The 22,827-nt window shown below is 38.5% G+C and overlaps 1 protein-coding gene across 1 annotated transcript in view; it reads right to left on the reverse strand.

The window, feature by feature from the left end:
- LOC136863486 (protein DENND6A) overlaps nucleotides 1-22,827 on the reverse strand; it is a 150,551-nt gene that overhangs the window by 63,260 nt on the left and 64,464 nt on the right. Inside the window, exons 3-4 of the mRNA XM_067139885.2 lie at nucleotides 12,712-12,897; nucleotides 12,109-12,365 (exon numbers count right to left, since the gene is read on the reverse strand). Of these exons, the coding sequence (XP_066995986.2) occupies nucleotides 12,109-12,365; nucleotides 12,712-12,897 (443 nt within the window). The remainder of the gene's footprint in view (nucleotides 1-12,108; nucleotides 12,366-12,711; nucleotides 12,898-22,827) is intronic.

Below are 22,827 nucleotides of genomic sequence, written 5' to 3' on the forward strand. Positions count from 1 at the left end.
GAACAACACTAATGCACTCTGGTGACCGTTATACCTGTCGAGAGAATTGCAACTCAAATAATTTATATACCCGCCGATGGTGCGTACGTATATGAAGACGAATTTACATTGACATCTGACAATTTCTGGGTCCTTCAATATTTTTGATACACAGCGTACCCTCAGTGACTCATATCACTTCATAGTTTATAAGTTTATATTGTTGTTTATGTGTGCTATGTTTAGTTTTTAAGTCACTTTACATATGTGACCGAGACTGGTACTATTTCTTATGAGATAGGATAAGATTTTGTGCACAGTGTTATATAGTGTTGATTAGGTGGATTCCTAATAAAAGTCCTTTCATGACACTTCCTCACTGATACCTCCCCTGTGTCCACTCCCTGAGAAGAACATTTAGCCACTACAAGAACAAAGGAACTCAAATACTTGCATGGAAGGATGATCATGACATGAACAAAGACAACAACTCCGCAAGATACTGTATACCACTTCACAGGCGATTGTTTTTCAGATACCGGAAGCACACCCTGCGTTCGGTGCGTGGAAACTTGAAATATTCTCAAACGAGGGACAGAAAAGGGCAGGGATATAAATGATTACTGAGAAATCTGAACAGAAATATTCTGAGAATTCAAGTTGTAATGGCATTCTTTGTGTATCATTTTCAATACTTCATATACTTACATTTAAAAATCAACAAAAAATCATAATTTGTGGTGCGTCATTTGTAAAGGCAGAGTTAGCATCTCTGCTGTAATGCACATGTGGCCAGAGTTGTTATTGTTGACTCCCAGGTTATCTGAGACAGGGTATAGTTAATGTACCTGTATCATAATCATCTTCCCTTTCTTCAGCGTTTGTCCCTCGTTGTGGCGGGGTCTGCTACATGGATTCATTGTCTCCATTAGTAATGTCCTGGACCATCTCAGGGTGGAGACATAATTAGTAGACTTATTTGTCTACTAATGTCATTACACGTCATCTCTCCAATGACAGCTTGGAACATACCACTTAAAATAAGATCTCTTCAGATCTCTGTGAAGAATCTTGGCCCATCGCTGTTTTAGTCGTCCTTTTGGTATCCTACAGGTGATCCCTAACATGTAACCCATCTTTGCGATAGTGCCAGCCCCTTTCTTTAACTCATGTTCAAACCATTGTAGAAGCCTCAAGCATTTTGTTTTGAATTGGTGCAACACCAAATCTCTCGCTGATGGATTCACTGGATATGCGATCCAGTTTAGTGATGCAAGCTGTCCATCTCAGTATCTTAGTCTCCATGACGCCTAGTCAGCAACCGTACAGTGCAAGAGGTTGGATGATAGTACGATGGAATAATAATAATAACAATCTTACAAGTTCTTTACTTCTCACTAACTACATGTAGATGATATGTTGCAGGAAACTAATCCAACAGGAGATCTTCTAAATGCCAATAAATCTACCAACATGAGGCTAGTGCATTTGAGCACCTTCAAAAACCACCAGACAGAGTTTGTATCAAATTTGACATCTTCGGCTCAGAAAGCCACTGCTCTCCTAAGTGAGCTACACAACCAGGTCTTCTAACTAGAATTCAAGGAGAAATTTGTTTCAAATTCAAATCTGAATTACAGAATGGAGTACAATAGATTATTAACTGTGCCATTTTATCATCTGTGAGAACTACAATGAAATAATAAGCTGCATTGTAGTCATCTAAACTGCTCAGGCTGTAAAACAATGCACTGATATGTTTGTTGAAGTTCAAAGTCTTTTACTCACACAAATCACATATATCATATGATCTAGAATTACATGAAGAAGGGCAACAGAAATATAGAAACTATCTACATTAATATGAATAGATCAATCAATCAATCAACCAATCAATCAATCAATCAATCAATCAATCAATCAATCAATCAATCAATCAATCAATCAATCTGCATTTAGGGCAGTCACCCAGGTGGCAGATTCCTTATCTGTTGTTTTCCTAGTCTTTTCTTAAATGATCGCAAAGAAATTGGAAATTTATTGAACATCTCCCTTGGTAAGTTATTCCAATCCCTAACTCACCTTCCTATAAACAAATATTTGCCCCAATTTGTCATTTTGAATTCCAGCTTTATCTTCATATTGTGATCTCTCCTACTTTTAAAGACACCACTCAAACTTATTTGTCTACTAATATCATTACACGTCATCTCTCCACTGACAGCTTGGAACATACCACTTAAAATAAGAAACAATGTTAGGTTCATTGGTCCACCCAATCAATACACCTCACTTTACAGGTAAATGAAATGGCGTATGGCTTTTAGTGCCGGGAGTGCCCGAGGACAAGTTCGGCTCGCCAGATGAAGGTCTTTTGATTTGACGCCCGTAGGCGACTTGTGCGTTGTGATGAGGATGAAATGATGATGAAGACGACACATACACCCAGCCCCCGTGCCAGTGAAGTTAACCAATTATGGTATAAATTCCCGACCCTGCCGGGAATCGAACCCAGGACCCCTGTGACCAAAGGCCAGCACGCTAACCATTTAGCCATGGAGCCAGACACTTTACAAGTGAAAACTATTTAATATAAAAGCATATTAAACATAGCCTGGAACATGTTTCGTGTCATTTGAGACTTCGTCAGCCATAACGTCTCGTAGTAGATTACAAAGCTCATTGTTGCTGTCTAGTAACTGAAAATGGAAGAACCCATGTCCTTTAAGAACTATCTGAGAATACACTAAAGATCAAATATTTACATTATTTACACAAAATTGTCCTCACATCTTGCAAAAGAAATTTTTAAATATTCAATGTTAAAATTTGAAACAATTCTTGAAATATGACATGCCAGCCATAACGTCTTGTAACAAAATACAAAGCTCTTTGTTGCTGTCTAGTAATTTAAAAATGGATGAACCCATGTCCTTTATGAACTGTTGAGAATAACTAAAGACAAAATACATACACACTATTTACAATAAAATAGTTCAACACTTTTTGCCAAAATTCTCATCAAATTTGGAGAAACTGTCTATAGCTGGTTCATAACTGAGCCTCGCTCAGACTTGCTTCTCGCCATGTAACTGTGCGTGTCTTTTTTTAAAAAGGAATATTCGTAAGAATTAAGCCATCAATATGGTGGTCATGAAGTGCTGATTTTTGCCATACGACAGGCTTTCTCAGAAGCTTCAGATTCCTTCTACCAGATATAGCTTATTTTTTGACTCGTATGGAAATTTCTTTCAAAAAATTCTGATGTGGATTTGGTCCCATTCCTATTCTGAGGCCAGAATTTCAATCTCCCTCAGACAGCACACTGAAACTACCACCTACCAACTTTCCCCACAATGGAATCCCCCATGACCAAAACCTCAACCCTACCCACCTCATTTGATTCCCTTCCTTCCAGGTTAGCCCTATCTTTCCTCACTGCTGCAGAAGCTACTTCGTCCTCCCTTTTCTCCTGCCCATGACCCTGTTCCACCTGTCTTTTCCTATCCTCTGTTCTACATTTCCCTTTTGTACCTTTTCCTTTCCCCCTACTTTCACACTTCTCAGCAACAGTTCCCTGTTCCTCATTTTCCCTCTGTTCTACCCGCAGTGACTCGTAACGATTTCTTACAGACACCTGTCCTCAATTCTGATCCTGAACAGAGCCCTTAGCCTGCAATCTCCTTCCCCTTAAAACATTAGGCCATCTGTCTTGTAAAATACCCCCCTTTCCTTCACATCCCTCTTTTATTCCTACTGTATCCTCTACATTGTTTGAGGGAGGCCTACTTTCCTTCCTGTCCTCTGAGAAAATCCTAATTATCTCCCTCAAACTCTCCAACTCCTCCCTCATACTCCTTAATGTCTGGCCACACCCACAGTTCCTACATTTGCACTCCTTAGCCATTCTTTATGGAATAATGAAAAGAAACAGAAAAATAAAATCATTTATTCTGTTTAAAATAAAAATGAAAGGAAAGAGATATTGTCTAGGATAGCACACAAAGATCGCACGACAATAAGGTCATTAATGTAGGCTACTACTACACTACAATACTACTTATTTGTACTAAATTTTATCCTACAACACCTTAACAGGATGAAAACATCTGTTAATTACTGATAACCGAAAGGAATACACAAGAATTACACAATTCTAAACTGCAGTTATGTCTACCCTAATTACTACAACAGAATTCTAGTAAGAGAGTTACTACAGATACTATACTACACAAATATTTCACTGTAATAGAATAAACACACTTATTTCTAATAAGATACAACAGTACACCACAATAATTTTAAACTATGCTCAGACGTATCCTAACAACAACAGGCTATTACTAAGCACAAACAGAAATGGAAATTACAATTAATGTTTGAAATTCACAAGAACTACTCAAAAGATTACCAACAAAGCTAAACGCGTACACAGATATTATTAGTACTATTTTATCTACTATGCTCTAAAAGAAATTAAAATTGCCATTGGTTAAATGCTGAAGAGCAAGAGGGCTACCGTAAACAATGCACCGTATCTACACTACAGTTCTTAACTGAAATGTGGTTATGTTATTTTTACTGCTGGTGGATTACTATTATTTTTCCTACTACACGGGATGGAGAATAAAAGTGTCCTTAAATGTTGAAAAACAAGAGGTTGACTACAATAATTTCTCTAAGAAACTTTTGTCAAATCTACGCTGGGGACTTGAATTGCAATTATTGGGATATAGGAATTTGATTATTAACTTTTACTCAATGAATAATCGAAGATGCAAAGTACGCAGTATGCTGGGGACTTCGAACTACAAATTATTGGAATACATTAATCAGCTGATTCTTGTATTATTGTTTACTCAGCTACCCTCTATTTTTTGATCTCATCGGAATGCAGCAAAGAATTGTCAACAATCCAAAGAGTGTTGAGTAATTCAACAATGAAATACAATGTACTCTTCTTTTTTAAATCGAAGTTTACTGGCGTATCATGTTATTTAATTGAATAAGTTATTACCTTCATGATAGTTTGAGCGGATATCTATATGAAATACAGTGTCTATTGTCTGCTCGAATGTAAAAGTTGCAGAAGTTAGAACTCCTTATTATAATCTGTCTTTGTAAGTATTATACTAACGAACCTACAGATATTTAAATGTAAGAAAAAAAAAAAAAAAGTTAATATTATTACCTATATTATTTCCCAAACCTAAATTTGAAACAAAGTATACCTAGCTAGCCGACTTAACCTAGAAAACGTAATCTACTGAAAACCAACTGAACTACTTGATATAAAATTCAAATAAATATCACTACTTCCAATTTCTACCAACAAGCACTAAACACCAATTTATAATTAGCACTAAAGGAATCACACACACACAAAATTTAACTATTTCAATAAGTTTTAACTACTTTATAACTACGATAATGTAAGAGAACTTTCCACAGCCGACCATTCACAAGCGCATCCGAACTGTCTTTCAACTGAATAACAATAATAATAATAATAATAATAATAATAATAACAACATCAACAACAACAATAATAATAATAGCAATACCACCAACAACATTAATGTTCAGTTCAATTATAACGGGTCAAACACCAGAACAAACTAAATTCTGACAAGATAAATTGTCGTTATGACCTTGCTCCTCGATGGCGATCGTAATTAACATACCCACGAGTCACGATATAGATAATTAACAACAATTGCAAGCTGGGCGCCAGGCTTCGAAATTAAATGTAATTTGAAACCGAATTTTGATCTAAAAAATGCTAAACTTAATTTAATGAGTATCCCGGTCCTGAGGTATAAGGATACTAACCATTAAATACTATGTGGAAAAACATAGGGGACCTACTAAAAAGGAAATTATTGAACGATGTACAAAGAAAAAAGTTTTATTCCAAAAAAAGGTAAAATTACGTAAAAACAAGTTTTTTTTTCAAAATTCAAAATTACTGACTGAGATTACTATCCAATACTACACGCATGGACTTGCGATAACAGGGCTAACTCATGCTCACCAGAGCTTCCGTGGTTGATCGTTGTCGTCCCTCTTCCAACAGCATCATCCTTGGCATCTGCTTCATGGAATGGATTTCACCCCGAATCTATAACTCCCTATTGTGCTAAAGTACCAAAAACATAGTACCAGCCTTACAATGTGAAATTCCACATCGGAATTAATTGAATAGAGAGGACTGAAAACATCCAGTCCTTCTATATTATACGAATTTGTCTTTCTAAATAATCTGAGTCTCACAGAGCAGATAAGAAATATTGAGTGTAAGCACATCATCAGCGATGCATTCAGTTAGGAGTGACTCATTAGAAGACCGTGGAATACCTGAGAATGGAGACTCAGGAAAGCTGGATGCAGAATGATCCTCACCACGCAGTGTAGACCTATATAAATCCTCTTCGCATTCCCACTTCCTCCCTCGATGTCACATGACATCTCGTTCCAATGAGAGCTGATTTACGTCGCCATCCTGTCGATATATAAATGTAGTATCTGTCCTTGACAGAAAAAGCCCTCCTGATAGGAGCACGTGATATGGGGTGATTTAGCGTCCCAACAACGAAATTATGTATCTTCCTCTTGCTGTTGCATACGTTTCCAAGAACCGTCCAAAATTAACTTTCCTGGACTATTGCGAGACACCAAGTAGCCTGTTAGCGCAAGACCTGTCTTGACATTACAACGAAATATTCTTATATATTACAATTAACAATTATTTCTCGTTCTTACGTACCAATGACTTAAATGGTGATGATGGACATTAATAATGAATAAAATTACATGATACATATATATATACAATTAATTCGGGTGGGCAATCAAATTATGTAAATGTTGTGGCGACCACGATATTACACAATGTTCAGCTGGTGTCTCTTCTAATGGCGAACAGTTCCTGGAGTGTTGGAATTTTGTCCCAGAGGAGTTCTTTAACATACCAGACGCTAAGGATATAATTCCTAAATTTCCATCTTTGTCTTCTTGACATAGAGCTCCTGCCAATCCACACAGCGATGAATCAGTGATTAAGACAAATTTCTCATTCTCTGTAGGGTACTTGAGTACAACAGCCTTCCTAAATCCTTCTTTCAGCTCCCTTAATGCAATATCATGATTTTTAGTCCATTTCCATTTACTGCCGATTTTCAAGAGTTCCCTGAATGGCTCAAGTAAATATGCGTATCTCAGTACGAACCGTCTAAAAAATTGCATACCCCAATGTACGACCTAAGTCCCTTGATATTTCTTGGGGTACTGGTATTCAAGATTTTCTTAATTCTCGTACTCTCAGGCGTTACTCCCGCTGCAGACACACGGTGTCCCAAAAATGTGACCACACACCTGACAAAGACACATTTGGAGAGTTTAAGAGTAAATCCAGTGCGTTCGAGCTTCACAAAAACCCTCTCCAAATGGTCTAAGTGCTCTTCAAATGTGCTGGAGCCTATTACAAGGTTGCAAACTCACCAGTGTCCTTATCTAAAGCAATATTTAACGCTCTAATCAACGCCGAGGAGGAGGTTTTGGTGCCATATGGTACTCGAGTGAACTGGTATAAATCATACCTATGACTGAAAGCAGTGAGATGCATATCTTTCTTTCTCAATGTATCTGCCAGAAACTACTCCTGAGATCAACTGTAGAGAACCAGCTTTTCCCATAAAAACTCTGAATGAGCTCCTCAATCGTCTGAGACTTTAACTGATCCCCCCATATTCTCTCATTCATTTTGCGCACGTCGATGCATAGCCTAACACAATCATCATATTTAGGGACAATAATAAGAGGATTAGAGTTCTGACTACTTGATGGCTCTATCACACCATCTGATAGCATACTTTGTATTTGCTCGTCTACTGCTTTGGAAAACTTGTGTGGAATGCCATACGTCGGTCTACTAAAACGACTACTATCCAGTACAGAAAAAGAATGCTCATACACATGAGTTCGGCCAGGTTTCACAGAAAATACATTGACGTGTTCAAGCAACACTGCCAACAACTCGTCTTGCCGTCCTTCCTCAAAGCAACTCTTGCTCACAGCTTCCCATAATGCGTCCTTTTGACCCTTATCGAACAACACATGACACAGAACGAAGCTCTCACTAATTTCTTTTTCCCTGAAGCTCTCTCTAGCTTCCTCGATATCTTGTGAAACCCTGACAACACACCCCATGGCACAATCACCCTGTCTCCCCTGAATGTCACCCTCAAAATTGACTTTAATATGAGCCTTGTTCCATGTTAAGTTAACCACAGCTTCTTTGTAATGTAACTGTGCTGAGTGTTACGTCAGCCAGTCATATCCCAAGATGATATTAAACACAAGATGCGGAATAGCTAAACATATCTGAAAAATAATAGAACCAGCAATACTTATAGGTAATGCCATCTGCGTACATACTTGTTTGGACTTCTTGCCAACAGCAGTACTCTTAACTGGCATTTCCCCCACATAAATACCTCGTTGTACAAAACTCATATAACACTCATAACTAACGCATGACCTCCGACTACCTAAGTCAATAAGTGCCTGAACACCCGCCCCCCCATATTTCTAACTTAACAATGGGAATAACCACTTGCTCCTGTTTATTAATATATTCCTGCTGTGGCTTAAACATTAAATCATCTCTTACATCTAGGTCATACGATAACTTCATAACACAACTTTGGGTTATCGGTGGATACGGCTGAAATACAGACCCTGAATTACAGCCCGTACTTAGTTTAAATGTCTTACTTCGCCCTGACCATTCGTCCCGCTAATGCTCACATTCCTATCTGCCTGTCGGTTACCTGCTTGCTGATCCGCTCGTTCTTGGTTCCCGTTACTCCTAGGGTTACCTTGATTTCTATTTTCGTAGTTCGGCTGCCTACAGTTTTCCCTGCGCTCATACTGCGGGGCATAGTTTTACGCGTTCCCGTTTCCACTCTCCATATTTCCCAACCCGTCAAATTTAGTGAGGAGCTGTTCCATCTCCTGAATAGTGCTAGTTTTCTGCATCACTGCCGCAGTTCTCACTCGTTCAGGAAAATGCCTGAGTAGTAGCCTTACTACGTCAGTATCCGTCGCTATCCCAGCTAAATTCTGGCATATCATGACGTGAGACAAGAAGTATTCCGTCATGGATACCCCCTCATTCGCCCTAAACTTGCCAAAAACGACTCTTTTCCCTCTCACGACTCTGAATTGTCTCGCTCCAGTATTTTTCTTTAAATTTATTTTGGAACTCGTTGAGGTCTTTCATACCGTTATGGTACACCATGAACCAGGATCTTGTTTCTCCCATCAAATGATGTAGATATTGATTCCCATAGGGAACCTAAAATATTTGTCCCGAATGAGTAAATTTATAATACCAATATAATGGTCCGTTATTGGACATTATAAATTTTCCAGCTAACTCATTCTTGGTTGCCTGCGTTTCGCCCTCGTGTGGCCAGGCAGGCATCAATTTTTGAAAATGAGACATAGCTCTCATAGTGCATTGGCACTCCTGGTGGCTTCAAGTAGTCTATGCAGTGGCCTCCACGATATGCACTGGCCTTGCGTCTTGGGTGGTGTGCTAAGTCCCAAATGACGAGCCTAACTTAGCACACGAGGGCGAAACGCAGGCAACCAAGAATGAGTTAGCTGGAAAATTTATAATGTCCAATTACGGACCATTATATTGGTATTATAAATTTACTCATTCGGGACAAATATTTTAGGTTCCCTATGGGAATCAATATCTACATCATTTGATGGCCAGGCAGGCATCAATTTTTGAAAATGAGACATAGCTCTCATAGTGCATTGGCACTCCTGGTGGCTTCAAGTAGTCTATGCAGTGGCCTCCACGATATGCACTGGCCTTGCATCTTGGGTAGTGTGCTAAGTCCCAACTGACGAGCCTAACTTAGCACACGAGGGCGAAACGCAGGCAACCAAGAATGAGTTAGCTGGAAAATTTATAATGTCCAATAACGGACTATTATATTGGTATTATAAATTTACTCATTCAGGACAAATATTTTAGGTTCCCTATGGGAATCAATATCTACATCATTTGATGGCCAGGCAGGCATCAATTTTTGAAAATGAGACATAGCTCTCATAGTGCATTGGCACTGCTGGTGGCTTCAAGTAGTCTATGCAGTGGCCTCCACGATATGCACTGGCCTTGCGTCTTGGGTGGTGTGCTAAGTCCCAACTGACGAGCCTAACTTAGCACACGAGGGCGAAACGCAGGCAACCAAGAATGAGTTAGCTGGAAAATTTATAATGTCCAATAACGGACCATTATATTGGTATTATAAATTTACTCATTCGGGACAAATATTTTAGGTTCCCTATGGGAATCAATATCTACATCATTTGATGGCCAGGCAGGCATCAATTTTTGAAAATGAGACATAGCTCTCATAGTGCATTGGCACTCCTGGTGGCTTCAAGTAGTCTATGCAGTGGCCTCCACGATATGCACTGGCCTTGCGTCTTGGGTGGTGTGCTAAGTCCCAACTGACGAGCCTAACTTAGCACACGAGGGCGAAACGCAGGCAACCAAGAATGAGTTAGCTGGAAAATTTATAATGTCCAATAACGGACTATTATATTGGTATTATAAATTTACTCATTCGGGACAAATATTTTAGGTTCCCTATGGGAATCAATATCTACATCATTTGATGGCCAGGCAGGCATCAATTTTTGAAAATGAGACATAGCTCTCATAGAGCATTGGCACTGCTGGTGGCTTCAAGTAGGCTATGCAGTGGCCTCCACGATATGCACTGGCCTTGCATCTTGGGTGGTGTGCTAAGTCCCAACTGACGAGCCTAACTTAGCACACGAGGGCGAAACGCAGGCAACCAAGAATGAGTTAGCTGGAAAATTTATAATGGCCAATAACGGACCATTATATTGGTATTATAAATTTACTCATTCGGGACAAATATTTTAGGTTCCCTATGGGAATCAATATCTACATCATTTGATGGCCAGGCAGGCATCAATTTTTGAAAATGAGACATAGCTCTCATAGTGCATTGGCACTCCTGGTGGCTTCAAGTAGTCTATGCAGTGGCCTCCACGATATGCACTGGCCTTGCGTCTTGGGTGGTGTGCTAAGTCCCAACTGACGAGCCTAACTTAGCACACGAGGGCGAAACGCAGGCAACCAAGAATGAGTTAGCTGGAAAATTTATAATGTCCAATAACGGACCATTATATTGGTATTATAAATTTACTCATTCGGGACAAATATTTTAGGTTCCCTATGGGAATCAATATCTACATCATTTGATGGCCAGGCAGGCATCAATTTTTGAAAATGAGACATAGCTCTCATAGTGCATTGGCACTCCTGGTGGCTTCAAGTAGTCTATGCAGTGGCCTCCACGATATGCACTGGCCTTGCGTCTTGGGTGGTGTGCTAAGTCCCAACTGACGAGCCTAACTTAGCACACGAGGGCGAAACGCGGGCAACCAAGAGTGAGTTAGCTGGAAAATTTATAATGTCCAATAACGGATGATTATATTGGTATTATAAATTTACTCATTCGGGACAAATATTTTAGGTTCCCTATGGGAATCAATATCTACATCAACTGTCTTGACATTACAACGAAATATTCTAATATATTAGAATTAAAAATTATTTCTCGTTCTTACGTACCAATGACTTAAATGGTGATGATGGACGTTAATAATGAATAAAATTACATGATACATATATATACAATTAATTCGGGTGGGCAATCAAATTATGTAAATGTTGTGGCGACCACGATATGACACAATGTTCAGCTGGTGTCTCTTCTAATGGCGAACAGTTCCTGGAGTGTTGGAATTTTGTCCCAGAGGAGTTCTTTAACATACCAGAGCCTAACGATGCGGCATTGACACACTTAAACACCCTTAAAAGCCACTGACCTTAGAAGTGAACCTACTACCTGTGAAATGGAAGGCAATGACTAACTGACTCTATCACTAAGCTTGGCAACTGAAAGATACTTGGTTGTCAATCAACAAATTTCTTTGAAAATAGTCCTCCTCCGAGATTTCAAATCAGTCATTGCTATTCTGTTATAATTAAGAATACTGTTCACTCACCTTACTAAAGCCTGAACCATTTCTGAGCAAGTGGTCGGAGATGACGCCATCACAACAATAGGCTCTGCAGTAAGAACAAGTTCCCATAAAAGGTGCATATGAGAAATAACAGGTGCAAAACACTGGAACATATTCACTTCGTGGACTGAGCGTAGAACTGTTGGGAGTGGTAACTGTAATGATGGTGGACAAGGCACTGATGGTGTGCCTGTGATAACTGACAAACCAACTTTATTACTCTGGCTGGGTATGTGAGCCTAAAAGGAGAAATAACATGAAAGAAAACTGAACCTCCACGACAAATATGCAATGTTGTACTACAAGTTATATAGTGTATCAAAGGGTTACTACTGGGTTTCACTGTGCTTGTCAATTTCTGGTCAAAGGTAAAATTTAATTAGTCAAGGAAAGTTCTCTATATTTTTAATCACAGTGGCATGTTACGATAATAAAGCATTATCATCATTTACTGACTACTAAATACAGGTGACACAAAGATTACATAATTAGAGCAGAAAAGGATACGTTCAATAAATGTGTGTCAGATTTAAATTACAACTTCTACTGAATAAGTGTCCTAAAAACTGAAGCTTAATTTGGTACCTGGAGAACATTTCCTAGGAGAGGAAGATTGACTGTTTCTCCAGGAACAGGACTTGCCCACTGGTCAATGTCATGACATGCAGCCTCTATGCTGGGTTCACCATTGTCAAAGAATTCTGGAGCAATTAGAGAGCTGACTTCAGTAAATAGGCTAACAAATGGAAGGCGTGACACGATGACAACACTCTGTAAAAGAAAATAAATAAAATGTAAACACTATGCACATGTAAAAAAATAATGAATCGACAAAGGTGGAAGTTATTAACAGAAATATGCAAGAAAAACAGGCAGAAAATGGCAACTCACCAATATAAATTGAATCGAGCAAAAAAACAACAAAAGAATACAAGGCATTTTGGTCACAATTCATTCATAATAACCATTTACATTGCCACACTGGTCTCCATCTGAAGAGGGAAAGTTTGAAGTATCTCATGACAATGTAGTCTAGATAACCGCAGATCAGAGCAGTTCAGCTGGACACCCATTGAGACTAGCCTGGTGCGGCTGGGCTTGCTTGATGTCACTGCGGGCAGCTTACGTACCAAGTGTACGTTACAGTCAAGCGAGAGAGCAAATACATTCGGTAGGACAAAGGACTGATGTTTGATAGTGACTACAAAGCTTTCCTTGCACCATTTTCAATAAAATGTTCATTAGAGTAAAGCACAATGAAGAAAAACTTTTTCAAATATTCGTGTTTGGTTTATATTGCACTCGATATTAACAGACATGTTTTTATTTTCCTGTCTTTACACATACAATGAAAGCTGGCAGCAAGTTAGAGTTTTTGTTACTATGTACAGTCACTCAAAAAGAGAATGAGCATATGGTATTGTATGTTCCTTAATTTTTATTATTATCAAAGTATAATTCACCTCCCTTGTAGATAAAAACCCCTGTGCATACCCAAAACAAACATGTCTATACGTTCATTTCTTTCTGAAGGAAATAAAGGTATCTATGAGGAACTTATACGACACCATCTGCTCATTAAAAAAAAAAAAATAGGTACTCAAAGATTCAGAGTTGGAGCTTGCAAATACGATTTACAATTTTCTGGATAGGAATGACAGAATTCAAAAAGTTTTTATGCTTGATTTTGCGCAGTGTTCTAGTGCATTGTGACTTTCACTGTTCATTGAGTTTCTGAAAATACTATTTAAAACCTAAGTTTTTATGCTTGATTTTGCGCAGTGTTCTAGTGCATTGTGACTTTCACTGTTCATTGAGTTTCTGAAAATACTATTTAAAACCTAACTTCAACCACCTTCATTCCATCATCCCCTACAAGTCTCATCCGAATGAGCATGTTTTTTTTTTTTTTGTTTGTTTTGTTTTGTGGTGGCATCTACAGTATACCTTTTCAATATAAAAAACTGCCCATATAATAAGCAGTTTGCATGGTCCAATGCTAGGAAAGAAAACTGTTCTTCCCAGTGGCTCTCTGCAGTCAGATTCAGCGAGGCCCTCTCTTTATAATTATTTTCAACCTCCATTTCAAACTTGGGTAGCACTCCAGTGATCGAGAGTGACTGGCAGATCTTTGCCTGGCATTGACCTTCACAGCCTGTTACATAGCCACATCATCATTGTGGCTGAAATACACCCGGCCGGCCACTTATATGCTGTGTGTCCGCGGGACAAAGAGCCCAGTGTGAGCAAGCCTACTGTAGATTAAAAGATCACTTCATTTTATGATCTGTTCCATAGTAAAAGGACAGTTAACTGGCCCATACCGGTCCTGAAAATATCTGTTTCATTCGTAACAACCTGGCAGTGAATTTAAACTACACTCTTTGTATTGCTATCAAAAATTATGTTTAACATTGCTCAGTAATCTGTGTAGACAACATGATCTCCATACCTTTCCCCTGCAGAATGTGAAGAACATTCTGGAATTATGTATGTCCAAAAATACAAGAGTTGCCATTTTTAGTCTACTTTCCCTGTATAGAACTACTATAAACACATTTCAAACCACATGTAAGAGATGAAAGCATATGGGGAGGGGGAGAACAGACACAGATATATAAGCACAGAAATAAAAAATAGTACAAAATAGAAGAGATGTTATTACAACAAAACACACCTTATACGTTAATGCCTTAACCATATGACAAAAAATCTTTTTACACTCATGAGCCAAAACAAATTCCACTACCTAATCTACTCAGCTCGATATACTGATGGAGATCTAAGGCCAAAATAATGTGAGTAGTTCCTTGAACTGCTGAATATTATGAAGGTGGCTTTGGCATAGGTGAACTTATTAGTCCTAAACATACCATGCATTCTCCATTCAGTTGATATTATATGAATGCAAGGATGCAGACCAACTCATGTTCTTTCTTCACAGTATTGTCACATAATTTGCACAGTGAACTGTTCTGATAAGAGATGGCACTTGCATCATAGAAGACTGTTCCCACAAATTTCTGGGTATGTAAAACCTTCCACAAAAATATTAGCCCTCAGTGATCCAACAAAATGTTTCCTAAAACTACCTCTACAAGCTTCTTCCCTTCCCTCAGTGCTTATTTATGACATCACTTTTTGCAATGAACAAAAGATATATGCTTCATCATCCATTTTACACAAGGAGTAAGTGGAATTCATCACACTAGGTGATCTCCTTACTGTATACTGACTCAAGGTCTAATTCCAATGTTCATGAATCAAGTTAAAATGGATCATTGCAAACGGTCAGGGATTAATATGGGTATCCAAGCTGCCCTGCAGACACGCAGTCCCAGATGCATTAGGGATCAATGAATTGTGCACTGTGATAAAGATTTTCCTGCATCATTAATAAAATGATGGGAAATTTGAACAATAGCTCTTTTCTTAGCTTGATCTAATAAAGGGAGGGTCAAACCTTCAGGACAATGATTTGTTTAAAACTTTGCACATGTACAAAGCACCCTTACGACACGACAATATACTGCACACGCATACACTGCACCTCAAGTTTTTCAAGAATATTTTCAATGGGTGAACAATTACTCTTTTAATTAAATCAGATTTGTTAACATTAGTTTTATAATAATAATAATAATAATAATAATAATAATAATAATAATAATAATAATAATAATAATAATAATAATAATAATAATAATAACAATGGAAAATTACATATGATAGACTGCAGTTTATAAGCATATGTACAGTTAAAGTTATTCGTCCTAAATGTACACCTCTTTGTCAACCACATGATCTTTATTTTTATAGATACGTTTAAAAGTTTTATCAAACAACTGAAAACAATTCATATTTATTGAAATTGGACGAGAAATTTCATCTCACAAAGATGCTATCAAAATCAGTTTGATTTTACATCATCAATTATTGTCCGAATCAAAATTATCTGACAACAGAGAAGTTTCCTTGAATATAAATCCAGAGAGAGCAAGAGAGAGAGAGAGGGGGGAATTGAGGGGGCTGATGACAACTGCATTTCATAAATGCAGTGTATGTCATTGTAATTTATGTTTTATTTGTTTGTATTACGAATATCATCCAACGAAATGTGTTGTTCCAAGTACTTCCAGCAATTGATATCAGCATAAGCACAGTCTTTTACCATTATTTGTTGCATAAAAGGTAATTTAGATTTTTTAATATATAAGAAAACAGTTGCAAAAACAAGAAATTTGAGTTATATTGTGCATAATTTTCCACTATTATTATTAATATTAATAATAATAATAATAATAATAATAATAATAATAATAATAATATGTTACTCTGCAAATAACCTCAGTCTTTGTGGGTGAGGTTAACTTCCGAAAGTAACCAGGGGAACCCGACCCCTACAGAGTGCGTCCCCAGGTGGCGGATAGCGGGCCCCTACAGTATGTAGGGCTGGTTGAAATACCCAATACAACCAGCAGATCAACTGGTAGCCCAATTCCTGGGGGCTTGAAAATACTGGGACACCCTCTCTGCAAGGGTCATAAATATGGAGGGCCCTTAGCCTGGGTTATGGGTGAAGTTCTCAACGGCATGTGCGGCAGAGAAAATGACCTTCGGTATGGTGGAGACGACGGAAGGGGCTAACCTTGCCTAGGGTTACTAGGTGAAAACCGGTCAACGGTCTCAATGGCAGATGAAGGGAAGAATCTTCCAACAGCAGAGAGGGCAGAATTGAATCTTGGTTGAACATAAAATTCCCCAGGCATCTGTTCCCAGATTGGACAGCCTTAAGCCAGCGTCTGTACCCCAGGTTAGGGGCGACTGGAAGAAACCTCCAGGGCTCACAACCTTGGTTGTAAACTGGTGACTCAAGTAGTTACCCCGAACTCATGTTTATCATTCATGGGAAAGTGTAATGTGAAACAAATTATCTCAGGTGCACCGTTGTGCACAAGCAGATATTCAGATTCTGGAGAGTAAGCAGCGTTACACAAACCTCAAACAAAATCAAATGCAAATACCCGAATTTCATAGCCACCTTCAATTCTAACTCTCTTCTTAAAACTGGAAGGTTAAAGCACCTTACAGACACTCTCAGAAATCATCGAATTATCATAACAGCAGTTCAGGAGACCAGATATATAGATGAAAACAAGTTCGACTCTGAAAGGGTTCAAGATATACAAGGGAAAATTGGTCAAAGAGTCATGAAAACCATGCCACAACTAGGAACTGGCTTCATAATAAACAAGAAGTGCAGTTTGAGTCCCAATGTGAAAGACTATCAACTTTGGTTTTCAAATCTACCAATAGAATATACACTATCATGAATGCCCATGCCCCCATAAAAGAGGACAACAGAAAGAACAAGGAGAAAGTGGAACTCTTTTGGGATCAGTTGGATGATGTCATACAAAGAGTACCTGAAAAACACAACATCATACTAATGGGAGACATCAACGCCCAGATAGGGAAGGAGAGAAAGTATCGACATGTAGTCGGGAAATACCCAGCATATAACAGGACCAATCAAAATGGTGTCGGGACTTACAGAATTGTGCCAAGCCCATGGTATGATACTGAAATCCATAACTTTTAAAAAGCTTCCTAGAAAACAAAAAACGTGGATCTCACCAAACCCTAATTTGGGTGAATTTCAACTGGACCATGTGGCTATTAGATGGAAGTTCAATAGGGAGATACAGAATGTCAAAGTCCTCAGGGGAGTTAATTTAGTCTCAGACCATTACATGTCATAAGATAAAGATCAAAATCATCCCCAGAAGAAGAGACAAGGTCCTTAAACACACAAGTAAACGATATGACCCGGAGAAAATCTTAAATTCAAAAGAATACCATCTCGCAACAAAGGATATACACAAATAAGATTGGGATCAAATAAAACGGAACTTATTATCAAAAGCTGAACAATTAGCCCCTATAACAAAAGTCAAAAAACATGCTTGGTGGTCGGAAACAAAGGAAGGAAGCATGGCACAAATGGCAGTCACAACGAATGGAAAGCAATCGACAAAAATTCTTGAATATCAGAAGATAGTCAATAAAAATATCAAAAAATTAAAAAGGCCTGCGAAAACCAGATGCTTTTTCAAATAGATGAGGACTTTACTAAAAACAAGACAAGAAGTTTCTACAAAACCTTTAAACAGAGAACAACGAAGTACAAGCTACCGAGTCTACAGTTAGGGGTCAAGAATGGAAATATAGCACATAACACAGATAACTGCAGGATACCAACTGACTACTTTGAAAATGTCCTCAACAGTGAAACGTCACTCGAAAAAATTACATTTAACATTCCAACAAATACCAATCCCAACTCACAGCTGCCAACCTTCGAGGAACTAGAAAAGATCATTTTGAGCCTTAAAAACAACAAAGCATCGGGAGAAAACCAGATCACAGCTGAACTTTGGAAGAATGCCAAGAAGGAAGCAATAGAATCCCTACAACAAGTTTTTGAAGAAATCTGGGTCAAAGAAAGGATTCCAGAAGAATGTAAGATGGCCCTTATCCACCCAATCCACAAGAAGGGGGATAAAATGAACCCCAACAACTATAGAGGCATATCACTTTTGGATATCTATATATATAAAATAAGAGTTTTTTCTGTTCATTGCTCAGAATTTAAAAAGGATGGTATTTCTGTATCAGTCATGTCCACAGTAACAAGAAAATGCACTTTTTAATTTTCCGTAATTTCTGTCCGTCTATATGTATGTATGTATGTACACGCATCACGAGAAAACGGCTGAAGAGAATTTAATGAAAATCGGTATACAAAGTCGGGGTAATAAGTTGATATAATCTACGCCATAAATAATTGTATTCATGCTGAGTGAAATGGTTGTTTAGGGGAATGCCTAAAATTTAATTTTCAAATGTTTGTTATTAGTAGTCGTATCTTAATGAAAATCGGTATGCGAAGTCGGGTAATAAGTCGATATAATCTACGCCATAAATAATTTTATTCACGCTGAGTGAAATGGTAGTTTAGGGGAATGCCTCAAATTTAGTCCTCAAATATTTATGTTATTAGTGTTCGTATCGATAAATACTACACAACCAAAGTTATATAGTATTAAATTTCCTATAATTTATGTGTTATACATTGTTACCGTACCGGTTATGATCACAAATATACTCATGAATTTGAATTTTTGTTACTAAGTCCACATCAGCGCCGAGTCATGAGAAAATGGGTAAACAGAATTTAATGAAAACCGGTATGTAAAATCGGAGAATAAGGAACTACAGTCTATGCTATAAATATTTTTATAAGGTGCCCTAATATCACAGAGTCAAAAGAAAACAAAATGTGAAGGCCTACAATATAAAAAGCTCATAACATTGATCAACAATAACATTACATTGTCGCTTAAGTGCGGCCAGTATCCGGTAATTGGGAGATAGTGGGTTCGAATCCCACTGTCGGCAGCTCTGAAGATGGTTTTCTGTGGTTTCCCATTTTCACACCAGGCAAATGCTGGGGCTGTACCTTAATTAAGGCCACGGCCACTTCCTTCCCATTCCTAGGCCTTTCCTATCCCATCGTCGCCATAAGACCTATCTGTGTCGGTGCGACATAAAGCAAAAAAACCCCCACATTATATTGACCGTTGTCTGTTGTGATGTGCTTTGTGTCTTCTGTTGCCACTCTTCTTCGATAGATAGGAATACTGCTGCGTACCGAGTATTTTAAAAAAACTGCTTTACATCGCACCGACACAGATAGGTCTTGGGATAGAAAAGGGCTAGGAGTGTGAAAGAAGCAGCCTTGGCCTTAATTAAGGCACAGCCCCAGCATTTGCCTGGTGTGAAAATGGGAAACGACGGAATAACATCTTCAGGGCTGCCAACAGTGGGGTTCGAACCCACTTTCTCCCGGATGCAAGCTCACAGCTGCGTGCTCCTAACCACACGGCTAACTCGCCCGGTTGTACCGAGTGTAACAGCCTGCCTGAATATTGGCGGGAAATAGCTGGGGAGTTAGATAACTTTCTTCTTTAGCATGCCATTCCTCTGGTTCATACATTTCCTGATACTGCTGGTACGTAACACACTGGTTCATCATAGCATTTGAGCTATTCAATCCCTGCTCTGAGGCACTGATTGAAATGAGCAGTGTGCATATTTATCGGAATAATGGCAGAGGAGTGTTCACGGCAGTCTGCAGCCTGGTCATTCCAGTTCTGGAACTTTGGACTGTTATATTGAGACCGTAGTACTGACATTAAAAGTGAGAAAATGTGCGGTTTTTCATTTGATTGAGTATTTTATATGATATCATTGCTTTTAATCGCTACATTCCTACTGACGTTTTTGTAATGACCTATGTTGACTTCAGTTAGGAAAACTACAAAGTCAGTCTTTCTGAGAATCCTGTAGCGAAGCATGGGTACATCAGCTAGTTACATATAAGATATTCTCAAAGGCCTTACTTAATAGAACAGAACCACAGTTAAATCACCAATTGGGAGAATATCAAGCGGGATTCAGAAAGGGGAGATCCTGTCCAGAACAAATCTTGAATCTTAAAAATCTTACAACATACCAGAAATCTAGGGCAAAAACATACGCCATCACCTTTATTGACTTCCAAAAGGCGTATGACTCACTAGACTGGGAAAGTCTCCTTTCTGTACTCAAAGAATTCGGTCTAGACAACAAAACAACAAACCTCATTAGGAAAACTCTCACTAATACATTTTCCACAGTCAAATTCATGGGAGAATTGTCGGCTCCTTTTGAGATCAAAACTGGTGTCCGACAGAGTGACAAACTGCCCCCATACTGTTCAATTGTGCCCTGGAGAAGGTAGTCAGAGAATGGGATAAGACGACCAGTGGTGGAATTCACTTGGGATCGGTAAACAAGGGTATCAAGATCAAATGTTTAGCGTTCGCAGACGACATGGCCTTACTAGCCGAGATTTGGAAGGAAGCCAAGGAACAGTCCTTCGAACTGCTGAAGCAAACAGAGAAGATAGGTCTCAAAATTGCCTTTTGGAAATACTAAAATAATAACCAACAATAAGAATCCTCCAAAATATTTGAAAGTGGGGGAACAAAAAATAGAAATTGTCAGGGATTTCAAATACCTTGGTGAATGGATCACTTGGAATGGCTTGAGAAGAAAGCAATGGAATCTCGATGAACCAAAATAGATACAGCCTTCCAGCTTACGAAAGACACCTATAACAAAAAAAATCCATCTCCTGGAATTCCAAGGTCAGACATTATAAGACAGTAGTCAAGCCTGAAGCCCTTTATGCTGCAGAAACACTGCCTACAACTACATAGGGTCCAATGGAAAAGCATGAGATCAAGGAAAGGAAAATACTAAGAAAAATTCTAGGGCCCAAATTCCATAATTACAACTTTCACACATCAGCAATGATACCCTGCATAGGAAAACAGAAAGGATTTCTGACACAATAAGGAAAAGGAGAAGTGACTTCTATAGCCACATCCAGAGAATGGACCCAAAAAGGATAACTAAAAGAATCATCGACTATTTCCACAACAAGAAAACCAAGCCAAACTGGTTTGAGGAAACTGAGAAGGACCTATGAGAGTTCCAAATTACAGAAGAGATGCTTGTAGATGGATCCGCGAAGAAAATAACCAAAGACAAAATAAAGAGGTTTCAGGTTTCAGGACAAGGTAAAGCCCAAACGACTATATAGAATTTCTGAACTGAAAGGATGAACAAGTTCTGGGAGGACAGGAAAACATGACTCATTAACCACTGATTGATCTATCGTACCCCAAAGTGGGTGAAACGGACAAGAAGAAGAATAATGCGTTATTGGTTTTTATGTCACGTTAGGGCCTTTTATGGTTTTTGGAGAAGACAAGGTGCCAGAAGTGTGTCCCGCAGGAGTTCCTTTATGTACCATTAAATCTACAAACACACAGCTGATGTATTTCAGCATCTTCAGATACCACTGGATTGACCCCAGATAGAACCTGCAGAGTTGGGCTCAGAAGGCCAGCGCTCTACTGACCGAGCTTTTCTCATACCGGCTTATTCATTACAAAACTAATGTCAGATATTACAGAATACAAAGAAAAACATGTGATTTAAATTCTTTAAAAGTAAATTTAACTTTAAAAAGATTATTAATCTCATGAAACTTCTACCTTGATTTTTTCAAAAGAACTTGAGAGATGTAACATACTGCCTGTGACGTATATTGTCCTAAGGGTCCTCCACATGCATAAGTGAAGTTTAAAATAAATTGTTGTCCTGAAGGTATGATCCTACCATTGTAAATGAGAAAGGTTCCATTCTCATCTAGCATCACTGAATATTGGGTCCCATAGCCTTGCTGAAGGTCTGATATTTTTCCATTGTAGCACCACTGCTGGTAAGAACAGAATCAAGCCAAGCTGAACTGGAAATGCTTGAAGTCACCTGGCCATAACAATTTGACCATCAAAACCATACAAGCCTTTCTTCCCACCCATAATTCCAGCTTTCAGTACAGCAGAGTGGAGTATGTGAAACCAGTTTACTTTTCTATACACTTCTGTTCTAGAAATGGGCTGGTTTAACAGGCACTCATGACAGATGCTGGTCAAAACACTTTCGTTCATCTGTGTACCTTGAACTGACTGAGTCACACAGCAGTAGCTGATAGAGAGAGAGAGAAAGTAATTCAAATGAAGAACG

This window comes from Anabrus simplex, chromosome 2 (assembly GCF_040414725.1).
Source record: "Anabrus simplex isolate iqAnaSimp1 chromosome 2, ASM4041472v1, whole genome shotgun sequence".
In the NCBI taxonomy this organism is placed as follows: Eukaryota; Metazoa; Arthropoda; class Insecta; order Orthoptera; family Tettigoniidae; genus Anabrus; species Anabrus simplex.